The sequence below is a fragment of the Zea mays genome, chromosome 10, assembly GCF_902167145.1.
Source record: "Zea mays cultivar B73 chromosome 10, Zm-B73-REFERENCE-NAM-5.0, whole genome shotgun sequence".
NCBI classification, from domain to species: domain Eukaryota; kingdom Viridiplantae; phylum Streptophyta; class Magnoliopsida; order Poales; family Poaceae; genus Zea; species Zea mays.
In genome coordinates this window covers 24,791,752-24,812,757 of record NC_050105.1, presented here as the reverse complement: position 1 = coordinate 24,812,757, position 21,006 = coordinate 24,791,752, and the positions used below count along the sequence as shown (strand labels likewise).

Genomic DNA, 21,006 nt, shown 5'->3' with positions numbered 1-21,006 from the left:
TCCACGCAGTGGTGAGAGAACGAAGAACACAAACAAACACAATGAGCAAGAACACAAGAGACACAAGATTTATCCCGAGGTTTGGTCACACCACCAAGGTGCCCTACTTCCTCGTTGAGGCGCCCACAAAGAGCCGGGTCTCTTTCAACCCTAATCCTCCCTTTGCCGACCACAAAGGTCAAGCCCACACAATAATCTTTGCTCAAACGAGTGGGTAATACAAACTTTCTTGTGGTCTTCCACAAGATTTGGAGACTCACAAGAGACACCTAGTCGTCTAGGAGCTAGAAGCTCCAAGAGTAATGAATCCACAAAGAACTCGATGTAGTACCAAAGCTCGAATGAAGAAGAGCAAGAGAGATTTGGAAATGAAGCACAAAAACCGCAGCTCTCAAACTCACTCAAAGATTTCTCTCCAAAGATTTGAAATGGGAGAGGCAAGAGGTGTGTGAGAGAGAGTGGGAGGTGTTTCTCAGGTTAGAAATGGAGTTTTGGTGCGTGCTCTGCCGTGGGGAAGAGTGTGGGAGGTGTATATAAAGGTGCCCCAAAAGCTGGTGGTCGTTAGGGAAATCTGACTGAAATTCGGTTGAACCGGTTCTAAAACCAGTTGAACCGGATTCCACCAGTCGGTTTTCGGTTCACTGGCGGACTCAGCCGGAGACTGAACCGGACTCAAATTCGGTTGAACCGGTTTCAAATTCGGTTCAACCGGTTTCAAATTCGGTTGAACCGGATTCAAAATTCGGTTGAACCGGTTTTCCAAAAATCTGCACACGACTTTTTCTGACAGGACTGACTGGCAGACTGGCAGTGACAGAGGGGAACAGTGCAGAAACCGGTTGAACCGGTTTTAGGTCCGGTTGAACCGGTTTTTGAACTGTTGCACAGATTTTGAGAAAACCGAAGTGAAACCAGGGTAAAATGGAAGTTTTAGATAAAGGATTTTGAGCTTTAGTACCAACACCAACCTTCTTTATGGATCCCCCTTGATAGTACGACGATTCCTATACTCAAGTCAAATAAAATATAATTAAGTAAACTCCTTGAGTCATTGGTGTCTCAAGTATGATTTCTCCATGATGTTGCTTCATAAGGATCACAAACATCTTTGTCTCACCTTTTGAAGCAAACATAAATAGAGCCTGTGACTTGTGCCATTTCACCATATATGAGTTCAAATCATGGCTTCAAGTCACCTTATTGATGCATCAACATGTTGTAACTCTTCATAGCTGATTAGTTCATCGACTTAGTGCAAGTACTCTCTTCTTCACCTTAGCCATGGTCCTTGGTCTACAAGCCGTCGCTTGGCCTTCACCTTCGCTTAGTTCCTCGAAGCCCTTTCCTTGCTATCTTCACCATATCAAGCCATTCTTGAGTCACATCATATTGAGCATCCATTGAGAGAATCATTTCTTCAATATTGTGAATCTTGCTTGATTGTCATCTAGATATAACTGCTAAGATCAATCAAGCTCCAGTTTGATTCTCATATATTCATATATGGACTAATAGTAATATGGTCAAGCCAATTCACGGTTCCTCATATCTTATTTACTTTGGCTTGACCAATCCTTTTAATCACCTCAATCTCTATTATGATCATATTTATGCATAGTGATTTCTCAGGTCTTGTCCATATATTCAAACCAATATAGAGACCATATTATATCCATTTGCATTGTCTCACTGGTTATTTGACCTTGTGTTGAACTTTGTTCACTGATCATTATACACTATTCAAGTATGTTCATCATACTGAATTTCCTGTTCAACACTTAGCAAACTTGTTAGACCTTTAAATGTGTTGTTATCCAAATCACCAAAACTCACAAAAGGGATGAATGCACTTTCAATCTCCCCCTTTTTGGTGATTGAGCTTACATAAGATTTGATAAATAAGGTTTTGAATCCTATGATATAGTTTCCTCCCCCTAAATATGTGCATTTCTGAAAATACCAATTTTGTACTCAAATGCCAAAAGCACATATTTGGGTCAAAGAGTGAAGACAACTTATATCATACTATTCATAGGGTGCTTTGTGTCATAAAATAAACGTGATGCTCATAACATAGAATGCACTAATCAACTTTCTACATCTTATGTTTTTCTTATGATTCCACCTTTTGTTAATTATATATCCCCTTCTTAAAAGTCTTCCAACACTTAGTTACATACGACTGAAGGTAAGCTTTAATGCAAAATTTCTCCCCCTTTGTCATAAATCTCCAAAAAGGATACGAAGAATATAAAGGGTAGAAATTATGAGTAAGCATGATGTGAACACACTATCATGAAGAGGGTCCTTAGATGGCACAAAGGTAATGGAGAAGTGTCATAAGTGATGTACCTTTGTGTTTTACCTTTTCAAAGGGGTGTTCCACACTTGTGTTGTATTTAGAGTTCATTTTGCAATCTCTTGTTGGCATAATTATGACATAGGTCCAAGATATCAAATGAATATTGTCATACTAATTAAAAGATAAATCTTGATACCTGGAGTCTAGATGTCACCTAGCATTTTCTTATCATAACAAGAGGTAGCATGAAAATTGCACAAGTATGAATTATACAACTAGTGATTATGTATGAAAAATATCAATTGAAAACCACCAATTGATACAATTTGATAGATAATCAGATCACTAATTGCATATTACACTAAGTTCTCCTCAAGTTTTAGTGCACACATATATATGAATTCAATTGATACCTGTTGAGAGTACTTATTTGCAACTTAAAGTACCATTGGCATAAAAGGAGTATCAATTGAACATAATCATGCAACATAAGAAACATGTGCACTATTTAATCAATTAAGTTCTAGACAAGAGAATCTATAAGCTATGCTACTTCAGATATTTGTAATCCAAAAAGATGTGATACATATTTACCAATTTTAGATGACGTTGGAGTAGCATATACAAGAGAAACTCATTCTCTTATGAAATGTATAGAAGATACATTTATTGGAACAAAGAATCTTTGATACCCATCAAAATTTGCAATGGAAGCGATTGTCTTTGCTTGAAGATTCCTTTCTAATTTGAGACTACACACACAATAGACTTGAAAATGAAGTTAGTCTCAAAGATTCAAATTATAGACCATTCTCCCCCTAAATGTGTGCATACAAGTGATGAATACTTGTTTAGCTTATGCACTTGGACTTGTGAGGCCAGGGAATTAAGTTCTACAATTTGAACCTTGGTACAAATAAAGTATAAAAATATGAAATTGCACCAATTTAAGGAATTACTCATAATCAAACGGTATACTAATAGACATGATATGCAACCTTATGATGTGACTTAAGATATTGCATATACATGCATACACTAACTTGTAAGAGCCTAGATACACAAATGTAATACAATAGTTCATGGAGTGACACACCTTTGTTCCATGCCATATGGTCTTCATTATAATCATGAATTTCTATCTTAGCTTTTGATAGGCTTGACATTTCAAAGAGAAACTTATCCTCTTTAAACGATCAAGAGAAACTCATTCTCTTCAAAGAACTACATAAATTCACTAAAAGAAAATGTTAGTCTTTAAGGACACAAGATATAGAATGAGCTCCCCCTAAATGTATGCATCAAGTACTCGAATTACTTGTAACATGCACTTGATTCAATTAAGATTCTTAGAGGAGTTCATCATATATCTTGGTCAAGGCATAATATATTTGAAACAATTGAATTTATGCTAGAGAACACATATCGTTCCCCAATAGAACTAATCCATGGGGTGACATGTGGTAAATATTTGATCATTTCCTTGGAACCACTCATCCTCATTTGATGTTCTCCAAGGTGTGAGACTACAAAACATAAACTTGAAGAAATCATTAGCCTCACAAGATATAGGCTAAACTCTTCCTCAATTTATGCATGCAAGAGTACACAAAGTACACTTATGCACATTAACAATACGAGGTTAAAGGAGATGTTTGCACTATATCTTGGTTTAACATAACATGCTTTACATAGATGATGAAAATTAAACCAATTAAAAGTTTAAGAACTAAAAGTATATCAATTGAAATCTTGGAGGGTAAAGCATGCTAATATGAACCTCAACCTCATAATGAAGGATATCATATAAATATGTCACTACATCTTCATTATTTGGTTGACAAAAAAATATAACTCCCTTCTTGATTCACTGTGATCTCTTTTCTCTTTGTGATTTCATCCAACCAAGTGATCTTGAACTTCATTCATTTTTTGTAGATTTTGAATCCATCTTGAAAGCTCTTGGAAGGACCTCGTTGTAACACTTAGAAAAGAGAGCATTAAAAAAAACACAAGAGAGGGTTTCACAAATGATGATCCTTATATGTGGATGCCAAGTGAATCATCATTATTGAAACCCAAAAGGATAGACTAAATTCCTTTAAATTAGTGCACACATATAGTTGATGTCAAAGTTATATGCACTATTGAATATTTTATATTGCAAGGAATTTAACCTATACTATGGTACATCCCACTAAGGATAGAATACTAAAACAACTGAAGGAGAGGAAGTTTTCATACATTGGCCTCTTATCAACTTCTTCTTACTTTAGTTGAATAGTATCCTTTAAGCTTGTGATTTATCCAATTTAAAACAAGCACCATCTCTTAACATAGATTTTCTATGGATAAACTCAACACAAGAGATGACATTAGTAGTACAAGCACTAGCTTCTTATTTAGCAACCCTTTATATGTGGAAGACAAGCGCGTTGCTAAAATAGAGAAACATCATAATATGGACTAAATTTCCTTGAACCCTCATGCACAATATATTTTGAATGACATGGATAATATGCATGGTTATTCAATGAAGTCTAAAGGGATGACTTAATCCATATTATGGTGAGTGTCTAATATAGAAGAATCAAATCCAAATTAACTAGATAGAGAATACGTCACATAATTTTGGATTGTTCACCATATGATAATATTCATTCAACTTCCAATTAGACCTTTATTTCATAATCAACATCTGATGTATATCCTCAAGTGCTTCTTTTTCCTTAGTGGCTACACAAGTCACAAAAAGATAAGATTTGAAAATAATATGCACTTGAGATTCAGTTGTTACCACCCTAGCTACTATCTCCAAAGATGATTTATACATTCATTATCGAGCACCCAACTTGATCCATTGAAGGAGTGATCCTACAAAACAAGTTTAAGCTTCATATCTTGGTAACCAATTTGAATTGGGTCCTTTGAGATTAGTAGTAAGAGCCTTGAGTACCCACATATACTTGACAACCATCTTACATGGTTTCAAGTCAAAATTTAATCACACAGATAAAAGCTAGAGTTAAGAATAGGAGCCTTTTCTCCCTTTTTTTGATACATCATTGTGTTGCCTTCTTGATGATGAACCTAGCTTGACCTTGGGTACACCTAGCTTATCAAGGTTAGTCGCACAAACATTCATATCATAAAGACAAGTTATGCATGGAATTTACAACTTAGTGATCCAATTGAATGTGAAGCATATGGATACCGATTGAAATAGATTTCTAAGATATCAAAATATAGGTTTCCAAATTTTAGAGAGTATGGATCACTAATTGTACCTTTTACAGTTTAAAAATCATATCCATGTTAGTGCATATGTATGTCATGAATATCAACAAAAAGATTCTTATGCACTTTTAGATTTAACGATAAGGGAATTTTAAACTGCATCAAGAGTAGCTATTTAAAAAAACAAAGATTACAATCCATATGAATGAGATACAAATTTACCATTTTGGATTGTCTTAGTATAGCTTACTCAAGGGAATCTTATTCTCTACGACACAAGATATATATAATGTGCTCCCACTAGATATGTGCATCAAGTATTTGAATGACTTATCAAATGCACTTTCAATTCAATGAAGATTCTCAAGAGGAGTACATTACATATATTGGTCAAGGCATGAAAAATTTGCAATGAATTAACTTATGCCTAAGAATACTTACCACCATATAGATTGTACCATTTGTTATATCAATTGAAAGATCTTACTATATGAGATGGTGTCATCTAAGTATTCTTCTTTTCTTCAATTGTGGAGACTTCCTTCTTTAGCTTGTTATCTCTTTTCCTTTTAAAACTAGTAAAAAAAGCACTTTGAAAAGAGGTATTAGTAGTACAATGAAGTATTTAATGAATGATGATATTTATATATGAATGGCAAACAAATCATCATTTATGAGGCGTAAAGGCATAAATTAAATTCCTTTTAAGTTAATGCACATGGAGGAGTGAATTAACAATATGCACCAATTTACAAATGTAAGCCAAAGGAATTTAACCTTCATATTGACATTACTTTCCATAGAATAGATTATTACCAATTGAAAGAATGTCACTTGAAAGAAACTATTATTGGTCACATACCAAATGAAACAACTAGTTCCATACCTTTGCCTTGAGCATTCCTAATCTTTATTTTAGGTGAAGATTAACCTTTAAAACTTGTGATTTTACCAATTGAAAGAGCACAATCTCTACTTATGAATTTCCATGAAATATCTTAAAAGAGATTGTATTAGTAACACAAGCGATAGTTTCCTATTTAGCAACCTCTAGTATATGAATGACAAGAAGGTTACTAAAACAAGGAAACCTCATGATATGAACTAAATTACCCTTACAAGCATCATGCATAACATCAATTGTAAAAAAGATGAAAGTAGCATGATTATTTAATTAAGTTTACATGGCAAGTTTAATTTATAGCATGGTGAGTGATTAATGTAGAAGACTCAAAACCAATTTAAACAAGAATGAATACATCACATAGTATTGGTTCGATCTTCTTTGAATGTTGAATGGCACACTCCATTTGGGAAACACATTTTCATGTTGTGAGACTCCATAAACACTTAGATAGAAACATTAGTCTCACAACTCTAGTCATATAGAGAATTCCTCATTTGGTAAGTGCTATAAGAATTTGAATTTCTTACTTAGCACTCTATTCATTTAAGAACATGGGATAATACTCTTTATGTCTAGGTCATGGCAATAATATGATGATTAACTTGAAATATGCCACAAGATACATACAATCAATTTAAAGCATGTAGATTGTCACAATATAAAAATATGAACTTGCAATCTACCATATAATTAGATCCTTTCCAAACCAAGGTAAAATCTTTTAAGTTCATTCTCAAGTGCTTCATTTTTCCTATGTGGCTACAAAAGACACAAAGGAATATACCAATTAAAAGCAATGTGCACTTAAGAATTAATTGTTACCATCCTTTGGATATCACTTGGTTGTAGACCTTTTGCTTGATTCCCACAAAGGTTAATCCTTATTCCCTACAACGCAAGTTCTTGCTAGAGATGAATATGAAGTTAGTGATATAACAACTCAATTCATCTTTGGGTCAATCTTAAAGGATAGACAATGTAAGATTGATAGCTTGAGATAAAAATTGAGTTAAACCGCTCAAGCACCCCCAAAGCTTCATATCATCTCTGAGTACCTGCAAAACTTATTAAGTATATTTTGGTACCCATTTTTGGATGGGTCCACCAAGGTTAGCTAATAAATACTTAGGCACCCAAATGGCCTTTGTGCTAGTTTTAGGTGAACTACTTACCTTTCTAGCACAAGTGTCATTTTTGGGTCTCCTAAGTGAATATGAATGAATTGACATGGTAGGCTTAAGAGTTTTACCCTTTTGACAAACCTTGAATAGATGACCTTTTTCACGGCAATTGTAGCAAATGCGGTGCTTATCCTTGCAATGCATTTGCCTTTTGTTTTCATCCCTTTTGATGGTCATCTTTCTTGATCGTGCAAGATCTTGGTTCTTCATGTGGGGGCATGAATCAATTTCATGACCCTTCTCCTTGCATCCATAGCACCTTCTATCGATTCTCTTTGATCTTTCTTTGTTGAAGCACATAGGTACATTGTTAGAGCAAATAGTATGAGCATTAATTTTCTTACCATGAATTTTGCTCATGCTCTTCTTTGAAAGCTTGGTATTCTTTTGAAGGGGTTTTGTGCATGCTACGGTTGTCCCCTTCTCAAGCTTTTTCACCATATTATCACGGTTATCTTGAGAAGGTTGAGCATGACACTTTCCCTTCAAAAGAGTTAAGCTCCTTCTTAGCCTTCCAACTTCTTCCTTGAGCTCTTTATTTTCTTGTGTCATAGAAATATCACTAATTCCTGAAATTTCTAGCTCAATGGAAGATTGGCTTTCTTGAGAGCAACATTTGTTAGCACATGATAATATAGTTTCTACTTGAGTACATGTGCATATGTGAGGTTGGTATGATTTCAAATTAGTTAACACAACCTCATGAGCCATTTCTAACATGATATGTGAATCCATAAATTTATTATGAGAGCACACAAGCATATCATGTTTTTCTTGCAAAGCTAGATTTTCAATATTTTGCCTTTCTATCGTGTTCTTGAACATAGCATTTTTATTTTCTAATTGAGCAATATATGATGAATGATTAACAATTTTAATTTGCTCAATTGAAATGTTTTCATACCTTTGGACCAAATCATCATGAGAGCACTTTAGCTTCTCATGCTCTTTGGTCAACTTCTCTAAGTCTTCAATTTTTCTGATGAGGAAGTCTTCTTGCTTATGAAGCATTTCTTTTTGTTCTTCCGCTCTTTTCATGAGTTTGAGCAAGCTCATCTGATGTTTCTTGCTTAGCTGAGCGAAGAATTGTTGAAGATCATCCTCATCTTCACTATCACTTTCTTGCTCCTCCTCATCCTCACTTTCGCTTTCACTGTCACTCCCATTAGCAATAAAGCACATATGAGAAGTGGATTTGAAAGACGAACCTTGTGAAGAGGTGGATTCGTCGTTTGGTCTCCATCGATCATTTTCTTCTTCAATTTTGTTCTTCGCCTCATCTTCCTTCATTTTGAGGAACATCCTTTCGGCGATTCTCATGGCAAGATCTATTGCCCTAGGATCAACATCTGCAACAAAAGATGAAGTCGAGGCAACCTCAACTTTTTCAAGCTTAGAAGCACTTTCGTTTCTAAGTCCCCCCGACATGATCTTTTCCTCACACGGTTAAGCGTTAGAACGAGGATTAGGCTCCGATACCAATTGAAAGTTGCCTAGAGGGGGGTGAATAGCAAGTTAAAACTTTTTCAACAAAAACTAGAAGCAAACTGGGTAAAACTGAATTGATCTCGAAATTCACCCAGTTAACTTTGGAAATGAGATGTTCTAAATGATCCACAGGGTTCAAAGTAGTAGATCTGAGAAGGGCACTTCTCAAAATCCGCACACCAAAAAGATATAAACAAATCTTCCACGCAATGGTGAGAGAACGAAGAACACAAACAAACACAATGAGCAAGAACACAAGAGACACAAGATTTATCCCGAGGTTCGGTCACACCACCAAGGTGCCCTACTTCCTCGTTGAGGCGCCCACAAAGAGCCGGGTCTCTTTCAACCCTAATCCTCCCTTTGCCGACCACAAAGGTCAAGCCCACACAATAATCTTTGCTCAAACGAGTGGGTAATACAAACTTTCTTGTGGTCTTCCACAAGATTTGGAGACTCACAAGAGACACCTAGTCGTCTAGGAGCTAGAAGCTCCAAGAGTAATGAATCCACAAAGAACTCGATGTAGTACCAAAGCTCGAATGAAGAAGAGCAAGAGAGATTTGGAGATGAAGCACAAAAACCGCAGCTCTCAAACTCACTCAAAGATTTCTCTCCAAAGATTTGAAATGGGAGAGGCAAGAGGTGTGTGAGAGAGAGTGGGAGGTGTTTCTCAGGTTAGAAATGGAGTTTTGGTGCGTGCTCTGCCGTGGGGAAGAGTGTGGGAGGTGTATATAAAGGTGCCCCAAAAGCTGGTGGTCGTTAGGGAAATCTGACTGAAATTCGGTTGAACCGGTTCTAAAACCGGTTGAACCGGATTCCACCAGTCGGTTTTCGGTTCACTGGCGGACTCAGCCGGAGACTGAACCGGACTCAAATTCGGTTGAACCGGTTTCAAATTCGGTTCAACCGGTTTCAAATTCGGTTGAACCGGATTCAAAATTTGGTTGAACCGGTTTTCCAAAAATCTGCACACGACTTTTTCTGACAGGACTGACTGGCAGACTGGCACTGACAGAGGGGAACAGTGCAGAAACCGGTTGAACCGGTTTTAGGTCCGGTTGAACCGGTTTTTGAACTGTTGCACAGATTTTGAGAAAACCGAAGTGAAACCAGGGTAAAATGGAAGTTTTAGATCAAGGATTTTGGGCTTTAGTACCAACACCAACCTTCTTTATGGATCCCCCTTGATAGTACGACGATTCCTATACTCAAGTCAAATAAAATATAATTAAGTAAACTCCTTGAGTCATTGGTGTCTCAAGTGTGATTTCTCCATGATGTTGCTTCATAAGGATCACAAACATCTTTGTCTCACCTTTTGAAGCAAACACAAATAGAGCCTGTGACTTGTGCCATTTCACCATATATGAGTTCAAATCATGGCTTCAAGTCACCTTATTGATGCATCAACATGTTGTAACTCTTCATAGCTGATTAGTTCATCGACTTAGTGCAAGTACTCTCTTCTTCACCTTAGCCATGGTCCTTGGTCTACAAGCCGTCGCTTGGCCTTCACCTTCGCTTAGTTCCTCGAAGCCCTTTCCTTGCTATCTTCACCATATCAAGCCATTCTTGAGTCACATCATATTGAGCATCCATTGAGAGAATCATTTCTTCAATATTGTGAATCTTGCTTGATTGTCATCTAGATATAACTGCTAAGATCAATCAAGCTCCAGTTTGATTCTCATATATTCATATATGGACTAATAGTAATATGGTCAAGCCAATTCACGGTTCCTCATATCTTATTTACTTTGGCTTGACCAATCCTCTTAATCACCTCAATCTCTATTATGATCATATTTATGCATAGTGATTTCTCAGGTCTTGTCCATATATTCAAACCAATATAGAGACCATATTATATCCATTTGCATTGTCTCACTGGTTATTTGACCTTGTGTTGAACTTTGTTCACTGATCATTATACACTATTCAAGTATGTTCATCATACTGAATTTCCTGTTCAACACTTAGCAAACTTGTTAGACCTTTAAATGTGTTGTTATCCAAATCACCAAAACTCACAAAAGGGATGAATGCACTTTCACATGGTCCCAACACTTATATTACCTTCTTTAATATCTTAATTTTTTAACAACAATCATTGCAGAACTCAACTGATACAAATCAAATTAAACTGCAAGCCAAATATCATAAAACAAAGTCTAAGAAGTAAGTGAGGTCGACATTGTACAAAATATTCTTTGCTCTTAGGTGGGAAGGCCTCCACTACTATGTATATGTATCTATGTGCCATGTTCCTGTCTTTTCATGTTGCATGAGAATAAAAGCTAATTTGTTTTTAAGACGCTCGTACTTGCATCTGAACAGAGTTCACAATAAAATCTGTAACCATAGGTTCCATGGAACTTAATATAAGAAACAAAATTTCCTATGAATCAAGGAGTTTGTTTGAGGTGTAAATAGCATGTTATTTCTATAATACAGATCAAAATGAATGAAAAATTGCGCTTACATATGAAATTGGGCTCCTGATCCCTAGAGATCTTCTTGCACTCTGACACTCCTCATGTAGAGATATTTGTTTCTTTAGCCAGCATACATGTCGCTTTCTAAGTCACAGATAAATCAAATTCATCTGTATGCATATATAGAAAATGGTAACACAAATACGACAATAGGTTGAAACATACTAAATATGAACATGTCATCATGAGTAGATAGCAAATAGGATAGATAACAAGTTTAACAATATATAATATTGTAACATACCTATTAACTAATATGCTTATCCCGTGGACTACAATCAAGACTTGGACATCTGAATATGAAGCGGGCATTTCTGGATCCAATAGTGCCTTCTTATTTGAAGCTATGTGCTGATTTTCCCCCACGAACCTTGATAGCCACCGAAGATCTAAATTGCAAAATAGACATTATTAGAAAGACTAAAAAATGATGTATTTCTAAGATTAATTAGCTATTCTAACATAGTAACATAATTACATGTACTTGTTGCTGGAGTATTCTCTAGTCCTTCAGTGACTGCATTATTAGTATTTTGCACCGGTCCAAGGTGTTGATGGTAGAAGAGCAACTCATGTGTAGGTGGTTCAAGTAGTAGCAGTACAGTTCAGTAGATGCAAGCTATAAATGTTTCAGTTGAAGAAAGAGTGGTGTTGTAGTATTGTTATAGACATAAAAAGTGTGCTATAGTTCAGTGGTCTGCACAAGATGAAGGTTCATTGAATATAGGTGTACATGTCCAAGTTGGAAGAATTATGTATGCAGTAGTACATGTGAACATGTGACAAAGATCAAAAGTTGGTAGATTTTTCAGAAAATGGCAGGTGGTTGCTGGCACAAGATCAGTGTTCAAAGGTTTTGATTTAATAAGAAGCCCTGTTATACAGTAGTAGATGCAATTTCAGACATGCTAACAAAAGATGAAATTTAGTAGAACGAAATATCACACATTTTTTCGACATGCTTGAAATAGCAACATATGAAGAAATTGTCTCTCTACTCTCTAAGAAGAAGATCAAGTGTATAAATCCCTTTTAGTGTTTCTGCTATTTTTTCTTTTCCTTTACAAAATAGACATTGTTAGAAAGACAAAAAAACGATGTGTTTCTAAGATTAAATAGATGTTCTAACATAAATACATGTACTTGTTGCTGGAGTATTGTATAGTGCTTCACTGATTGCATTATTAGTATTTTTCACCATAAAGTAACATCAGTAGCAATGTCATCCAAGTATGTCAGCCTAGGGTAACTCAGGTTGCAACTTTATCACTAGTGGGGAAATCTGACCATGAACAACCATCGAGGTGAATTGCAGCCAAATCGCCCATTAAACAACCATAAAGCTAATAGTCAAGCGACAAGAGGTGAGATTTAGAAACGAAGGAGCGATCAACCACACTGGGCTCCAACATATGATCAGGGTTTCGACAGTTCGACCTATCGGAGGACTGTGATGTGTGTACCTTGTCCACTTCTGCTTCTCCACATCATACGAGTGCGCGTAGTTCGTCACCCCGTGAGCCCTTCAGTCAGACCCAAACCATGTGGCCATTAGATCACACAACGAGCAATCCCGAGAGTCGAGGATGAAAGCTTAGGTGATGCGAAGGAAGGAGCACCGAACTAATGCTGGGGAGCCATGACGAAGCGCCAACCTCGATGGTGGTGGCGTCGCCGAAAAGGATGAGCCGCGGGCCATGGCCCTTGATGGGCGCGACGATAGTGAGCGAGTGGCCGCACCTTAACCCTCATGCATCCTCCCCCCGTGCGGCGCCGGCACCACCCATGCGCCCTTCCCCGCCATCCCCATCCCGCACCTTGGTCACCTTGGTCTCATGTTTGTTGAAGATTATAAATTTGGCGTATGTGCCCTCCTCTCGACGAGACGACGTGTGTACCCCACGAAGTCCTGCTCAAGCTCGGCCGCCTCCTCCGCGTGCCGCTGCCGGAGCACGGGGTCGACCTTTCGCTCTACCGCATCCGCCTCATACCACGCCGCGATGGAGCTCACCTGCACATGCGGAGCTAGGGATGGATCTGGCAGTGGAGAAAGTGATGCGATGCAGCTATATTTGAGAATATTGGTTGAGCTCTATCCTTCCTTGGATTGCGGGAGACAAGCGAGGATGGACATGGATATAGAGAGAATGAAGGAGAGGGGTGAGGATGGATATAGAGGGAGCCAGGACGGGTGGGGGCTCGGAAGGAGGCCGCCACGTGGAGGATTAGGAGGGACAGCAGGTTCATTTTCAAGAAATGAAGACACTTTTTTTTAAAAAAAATAACGTAGGATTGTTGAAACTAATGTTTTAATATAGTAAAAATAAAGATAATAATAAAGAAACCATAAACCCTAAAATATCCACATTCCCCAAATACACTTCGGTATAACCTCGAAAGATTACCAAAGCTGACCCTCCAGAAAACCAAGAAAGCTCACTCCTCTTCCCTCTCTCTTTCCTCTCTTGCCTCCGTCGCCATGACCCACCGCCTCCTTCCCCTGCTCCTGCTGCTCCCTTTGCTAGCGCCGCCTGCTGCGTCTGCACGCCAGGGCGCGGGGCAGGATTTGGGACAGTTCCCGGGGCTGGAGTACGGCCTGCCGCCGTTCGCCGCCGCTCTCCGGGCAAGCTGCCCCGTCTCGACGGAGGGGTACTCGCCCCCCGAGGAGGTGCGTGTCTCCGAGCTCTAGCTCCGGCCGTCTGGTTGTCTAGTTGGCCGCAAGATTGATCATCTCTCGGGGAGAGCGAAGCCGAATCGGGCAGTTCGGCGTACGGTTCTGGCGGATCTCACACTTGCGCGCGCGTTCCGGTGCTCATGTCGAGAAATCCATGTGATGTTCAGACTTGTTGATCGATGCTGTATTGCTGTTTCCATCCCAGAAGATTCTCACTGATTAGCGTGGATTCTCCCGGGGAGCCATGGGCAGATAATTTGTTTTCGAAGTTTTTACGGGATGGTTAGAGGCGTCTGAATTAAGCTGTGCATTAGTAGATCAGTTTTGATTCATTTTTTAGTTAGGATCGCTTTCTAGATCCCCTTCCTTTGTTGTTGACGGAATTTACATGTTCTTGTGTGTTTTTCAAGTATAAATATAATTCAACTAGTCAACGCAAGAGTATCAAGAACAGTACGATGCATGACCTATGTTCTTGGCTTCGTTTTACTTTCTATAGTGTATTATTAGGGTTTGTGAAATCTGTATTTGTGCTCATACGCCCTTTAACTCCTGGTTTGTTAAAGTATTGCTTTTCAAGAATTCATCGCTTGTGATTTGCAACTTTTATATAGGCTAAGGTGTCAACTTTCCAACGACTGAACTGATTCCCTTATGTTTAAGGGTTTGATGCACTGATGCACATGGTCCTAGTTGGAATGACTCAAAAGCTATGTTGCCCTGATACGGGGATACGGATACGGATACGCGATACGCCGATACCGCGATACGCCATTTCTAAAAAAATACGGATACGGCGATACGCAATATATATTATAAATAAAATTAAATGCTGAAATGCCTGAATGGACAGCAGCTGATCAGTTCAATTTAAGGGCGTTAGAAGTTAATGTTCAACAACTTTGACTAAAGTAAACATCTACTTCCTCCTCCAGAATTTATCTGGACTCAAATCAATGAATCCAGCATGCCAAAAGCCCAAAAACATGTGTAACGATACGCTACGCTACACAAGTTCTAAGTTTTAATTCTAACAGACCATAGACCACAGACCAGACATGAGACAACAACTAGATTTCATTCTGCATCTTCGGTCAAACCCAATGCCTCAAGATCTTCAAACAATCTTTCTTCAAGTTCTGGCTCATCCAGTGATAGATCAGCTTGCTCAAGAAAATCAGCACCACCCTCAAAATCAGCTTCAAAAGTGTCAGCTCCAACATCCCACATTGCTGATGGACCACAGCGGTATTCATCAGATTTTCTAGAAAGAAGACGCAAGTTTTGGTGTGTGAAAACTAAATCCTCAGCACGCCCAGGATTTAGCCTACAATTTAAATTGTAGATTTGTATTAGGAATCCAAATTCATACATGTGTGACCAACTGATCATAATGAATAAGACAAATAAAATGAAATAGAATCGAACCTGTTTCTCAATGAACTATGGATCAGCCCATATGTACTCCAATTTCTTTCGGCACAGGAAGATGATGCTGGCTGTCCAAGTAATTGGTAGCAAACATGAAAGCCTTTCTAAAATATGGGTTACGTGCAAGATTAAAAGGCAGACCACCAGTGTAAAACATTCTAGCTATTAGTTCATCAAGCTGTCTTCGAACATCCAAATTGAAGCTAGATTCAATAGCTGAAACACCCCTTCTCTTCCTCTTCTCATTGCCCTCAACTGGAAGTGGGATATCTCTAGGCAAGGTTCTGTTAGCAACAACACTGGCTGCAGCAACTTCAGCTTTCAATTGTTCAAGAACATGTACTGTCACCACTCGACAAAACTTCACCCCAAAACCAGGAATTTTCAACAGATGTGCTTTAACTCTAGAATAGCTTCCATTCCAAACATGGTTACAAAGTCTACACCTAATCCTCACATTGCCCCCCAAACCCTTTCCAGTTCTTTCAAGTATCTCAGCATACCTCCACAACGGTTTTTTCTCATCCTCATCTGGAGGAACAATACGAACAGCAGTCAAGACTTGTCTTGCGATGGCAGGGTTATTGGCTACTGGAAAATTTCCTTCGGCACCTTCACTGCTGCTAGCATTGGTAGATGCACTCGTTGCCATGGGATATTGGGATCTAACAAGAACAGAGAATGGACAACCGCAGCGTCAGACAGGGCAGATGGGAGATGGCAGCAGAATAGCAGAGCCAGATCACGTACCTCAGTTCCTCACGACGGCAGATGGGTTGGCTGACGGCGCGACCACAGAGCTGGCGGCGGCGGACGCGGTCACAGAAGCACGGCTGGAGTGGCGGTGCGCAGGGAAGCGCGGCTGCGCGGGTCTCCAGGCGGTGACGGGCTGGCGGCGCGCAGGGAAGCGCGGGCTGGCGGCGCGCAGGGCTGGCGGCACGCCGTGGGGAGAAGCGGGCTGGCGGCGCGCCGTGGGGAGAAGCAGGGCTGGCGGCGCTCCGTGGGGAGAAGCGGGGCTGGCGGCGCGCAGAGAAGTTGCGCGTGTGCGCCGTAGGGGAGAAGCAGCGCGCAGGGAAATTAGGGATATAACGTATCCCACAGGTGTCCAAGAGGTGTCCAAGAGGTATCCGTCTTTTTTTATTTATTTAAATTCACAGGAATTTCCGATACGCCTCGGATACGTATCCAGAAGTATCCGCGGAGTATCCGTATCTGATACGGTATCCGACACCGGTACGTGAATTTTGAGAAGTATCCGTGCATCATAGCTCAAAAGTTCATTATGTAGTGAATATCAGTGTAGCACCACTGCACCAGCACTAAAAGGAACGCTCAGGATTGAGTCAAAGTAGTGCTACTAGGTAGAATCATGGACATGGAGAGATGTATAGGCTACAAGTTAAATCCAGACCGCTAAATGTTTTTGTGTTTTTTAATTCTGGCAAGAGTCTTACATAGGATAAGGGAGTATATAGTATGTATGATTATTTGCAAAGGAGAAAGCAGTACCATCGGTTGATTTTTACTGGATTGGCCTGGAGTTTTATTGTGTAGGGTAGCTTTTTGTGGGTCAGTTTGGAGGTTTGGTGACTAATATGGTATGAAGCTCACTTCGTAAATTTTGGCAGGTTGTTAATGGGGAAGAACTTCTCAGGTTGTTGGATGGCAAGGAAGAGCACACAGCTGTCCTTTTCTATGCATCATGGTGCCCTTTCTCAGAAAGAATCAGACCAGTCTTTGATGATCTGAGCTCAATGTTTCCACGGGTTAAGCACTTGGCTATCGAAGAGTCCAATGTCACGAAAGCGTAAGACCCAAATATGCTATAGCGCAATTACCACCGTTCATGGTCATTAAAATAGCTATAATGCTGTAAATGAAATCTCTTTCCATTTATGATTTGCAGCATTTTGTCGAGATATCATGTCCGTGCACTACCTTCCATAATAATAGCTCGCAGCTCATACATATTCTGGGCGCTCGGTTCGAAAGATCTCGACTCTCTAGTCAACCTTTACACTGCTGCTACGGGTACGTATGTTACTCCTATGTTCTTACAAACTTGTGATGTTTATGGTGAGACAAGCTTAAATCGATATATGTTGTTGTAGTATCAAACACGAGTTTTACCACACTGTATAGTTCTACTGCATGTCTATACTATGGTCTAGGGTTATTAGATCCAATTACCCAGGGGTGCTCCTTTTGATTTGTACAGAACTTTTCAGAGCTGCCTTGTACAGGTAGCATGCAAGCTCACCTGATTCTAGTAAATTCAGAAGATGTAGATGGGAGTTTCGCTATGCTATGTATTGTTGCAATTACCGTTACATTTCACTATCTTTGTTATTCATGCTGCACTGTTGTTTGGTTACTCAAAATTGAAATTTAGAATATTATTATTATTGGTGGAAAAGAAAAACAATTTAGTTACTTATTAAATGAGAGGTGATTTGGTACAGGTCAAGAACCAGTCGCATATATTGGTACTCGCAAGTGGAGGGCCACGCAAAGCACAGACTATGCTAAGATTTGGAACAGCTCGATTAGTGAAACAGTGAAGCAAGAACCCTGCCTAGCATTCAGTATCCTGTTTGTTTGCCTGAGGATATTCATCTTCTTCTTCCCAAAGTTCTTTGCTCTCGTCCAAGACTTCTGGACCCAATACTATGAGCAAATCAACCTTGGAATCCTCGCCAAATTGACCCAGCTGCTTGAATGTGTGCCTCATGCTGTGGACGTGAGAAAGATGTGGAGCAAGTTGAGGCTCATGGTTGGAGCTAAGAACGGTAGGATATGGGCATCATCTCTAACTTCGGTGTCACTTGGTGGGCAGCCTTCCAGGCGAGTTGCTGTTGGACTGATGGGCTCGACCATCTAACGGCAACAAGAGAACGTGCTGATTCATTGAATTGCTCCTGTTAAGGTTGTAACTCACATGAGCATATTTAGACAGAAATTGAATTGCTCATGTTAAGGCTGTAACTCACATGAGCATATTTAGACAGAAAAGGTCTCTGGCTTTCTGCTTAGAAACATACATCCTGTTTGTAGCATGTAAATCTTAGCGATACTTGTAGCCTTTGTAAGTCATGTTGTAACATTAGTCGTCAGTGCCCCGATCAGGCAGGCTGCCTTTGGCAAGAGAAAATGCAGCACAAGCTTGGTCTTCCCCTCCCCAGAATACATGGTCAAATGCGCCGTTTTATCATGTAATCTGCAATGATCAATGGACATCCTTCAGAGATCAGTGTCATTTTCTGATGGCTTTGAATTTCACCCACTCGGTAATTCTAACCTTGTCACCCTTGATTGATGGATGTTCAAACCTGAAACAAGTTCAATTCTTCTAGATTTTTCTTTACATGTCCATGGATTTGCTAATGCTGTTACCATGGATATGCATGTGCAAAGTGCCCGCCTACAGGGTGAATGTGAGCGCGCAACGAGATGACGCTTACAGTAGAGTGCATGCAGACGTGCAAATAGATTTGAGGAGATAAAATCCATGGATTTAGAGTATGTCATGGGCATAATAGGGAGCGAGAGGCAACAACCAGGCTAGGATAAGGCTAGAGAATAAGATTGAGATGAGCTGGGATAAGGTTAGAGAATAAGATTTAAATGAGAGAATTGTGGAGAGTTGGTTAGCATCAGATAAGTCCAAGAAAGTAGGAGTTAGTTGAGAGTTTGTAGGAGAAGTTGGTTAGCCATAGGGCTATTTATAAGCCGCATGGCAGCAGGGAATAAATCAAGCAAGATCATTATCAAACCAATCTCTCTCTCTCCCTTGCAATGACCCTCTCAAGCGCCTAGGGCTGCTACCCTAGAACCAAGCCTGCGGCAGAGGGGTATAACCTCGCCGGAGAAGACATCTATCCCCATGGACCGAAGGTCCATAACAACTGGTATCAGCTCCAGGTTATCCTCACCACCACCAGCCGCCCATCCCTCACCACCACCAGCCGCCGCGCCATCTGCCGCCACAACGCCCTCCCACCCGCCCTCTCCAACTCCAGATGCATTCACTCGGCTCGAAGAGAAGTGGGATCAATTCGTTGTGATGTTCCACCGCTACAAGGAGAAGACAGAGAAGGAACTCCAAGCAGCGGTGCGGCTTCAGGCGGCAGCGCGAGGGTTCCTGGCACGCCGCCAGGTACAGTCCCTTCGTGGGGAGAAGCACCTTGCTGTGGCCTCCAGGGCCACCCCATGGCTGTCATCACATGAGCAGGTCGTGGTGCGCCTGCAAGCCGCAGTGCGCGGCTTCCTTGTTAGGCGGGCGGTGCGGAAGCTGCACTTGCTGATCAGCTCATCGCTGCACCAACTCGCAGCCTGCGCGCCCAACCACCAGGTCTCGTCTATACTTTTTGAACCCCCTGCAGAAGTCGAGATCTGGGTATGCAGCCCCCCTGCATGGCCAAAGAGGGTCGTCTCCTTCATTCGGGCAACTGCCTTGGTGCTGGACAGACCCAACATAAGAACGGGCTGGTTCCTCCTTCACCTTTTATCCAACGTGAAGTCCGCAGTTCAGCTCTTTCCTTGGGATCCAAGAGGACATACTGCAGTTCAAATTTATATTTTAGTTCCACAATTATTTTGTATTTTCGTATTAAATAATAAAGGTAAGCCGAGATGTAAAAGGCTTAACCTTAAGTCATGTCAGGTAAGTCTATGGCAGCTCGAGGACGAGCTGGTCCTCAAGGGAGGGGGAGATGTCATGGGCATAATAGGGAGCGAGAGGCAACAACCAGGCTAGGATAAGGCTAGAGAATAAGATTGAGATGAGCTGGGATAAGGTTAGAGAATAAGATTGAAATGAGAGAATTGTGGAGAGTTGGTTAGCATCAGATAAGTCCAAGAAAGTAGGAGTTAGTTGAGAGTTTGTAGGAGAAGTTGGTTAGCCATAGGGCTATTTATAAGCCGCATGGCAGCAGGGAATAAATCAAGCAAGATCATTATCAAACCAATCTCTCTCTCTCCCTTGCAATGACCCTCTCAAGCGCCTAGGGCTGCTACCCTAGAACCAAGCTTGCGGCAGAGGGGTATAACCTCGTCGGAGAAGACATCTATCCCCATGGACCGAAGGTCCATAACAGAGTACGAGAAGGCTGAGTGCATATCTTCCATATTTGTATGTGCGCTCTGCTGTAAGGATCTATAGTTATATGTATAGATGGCCAATAAGCACGAGGCCCGCTGTTTAGGCCCGGTCCGAGCCTGGCACGACCCGGTTCTATGCGGGCCCGGGTCGGTCCGACACGAATAAGCGAGTCGGGCTCGGACAAGAA

At 40.3% G+C, this 21,006-nt stretch overlaps 1 protein-coding gene and 1 long non-coding RNA gene across 2 annotated transcripts; one reads left to right on the top strand and one right to left on the bottom strand.

The window, feature by feature from the left end:
* The first annotated feature begins 14,042 nt into the window (after window positions 1-14,042).
* On the top strand, window positions 14,043-18,997 carry LOC606422 (adenosine 5'-phosphosulfate reductase 6). The gene is made up of 4 exons (NM_001112297.2): window positions 14,043-14,281; window positions 17,347-17,525; window positions 17,625-17,749; window positions 18,181-18,997. Exons 1-4 carry the CDS (start codon window positions 14,093-14,095, stop codon window positions 18,597-18,599), a joined length of 912 nt encoding a protein of 303 aa, NP_001105767.1. The 5' UTR covers window positions 14,043-14,092; the 3' UTR covers window positions 18,600-18,997.
* On the bottom strand, window positions 15,126-17,167 carry LOC118473542 (uncharacterized). The gene is made up of 2 exons (XR_004853120.1): window positions 16,469-17,167; window positions 15,126-16,383 (listed from the first exon to the last, which is right to left on the bottom strand). It is a non-coding gene; the product is annotated as an uncharacterized lncRNA (long non-coding RNA).
* Window positions 18,998-21,006: the final 2,009 nt, after the last annotated feature.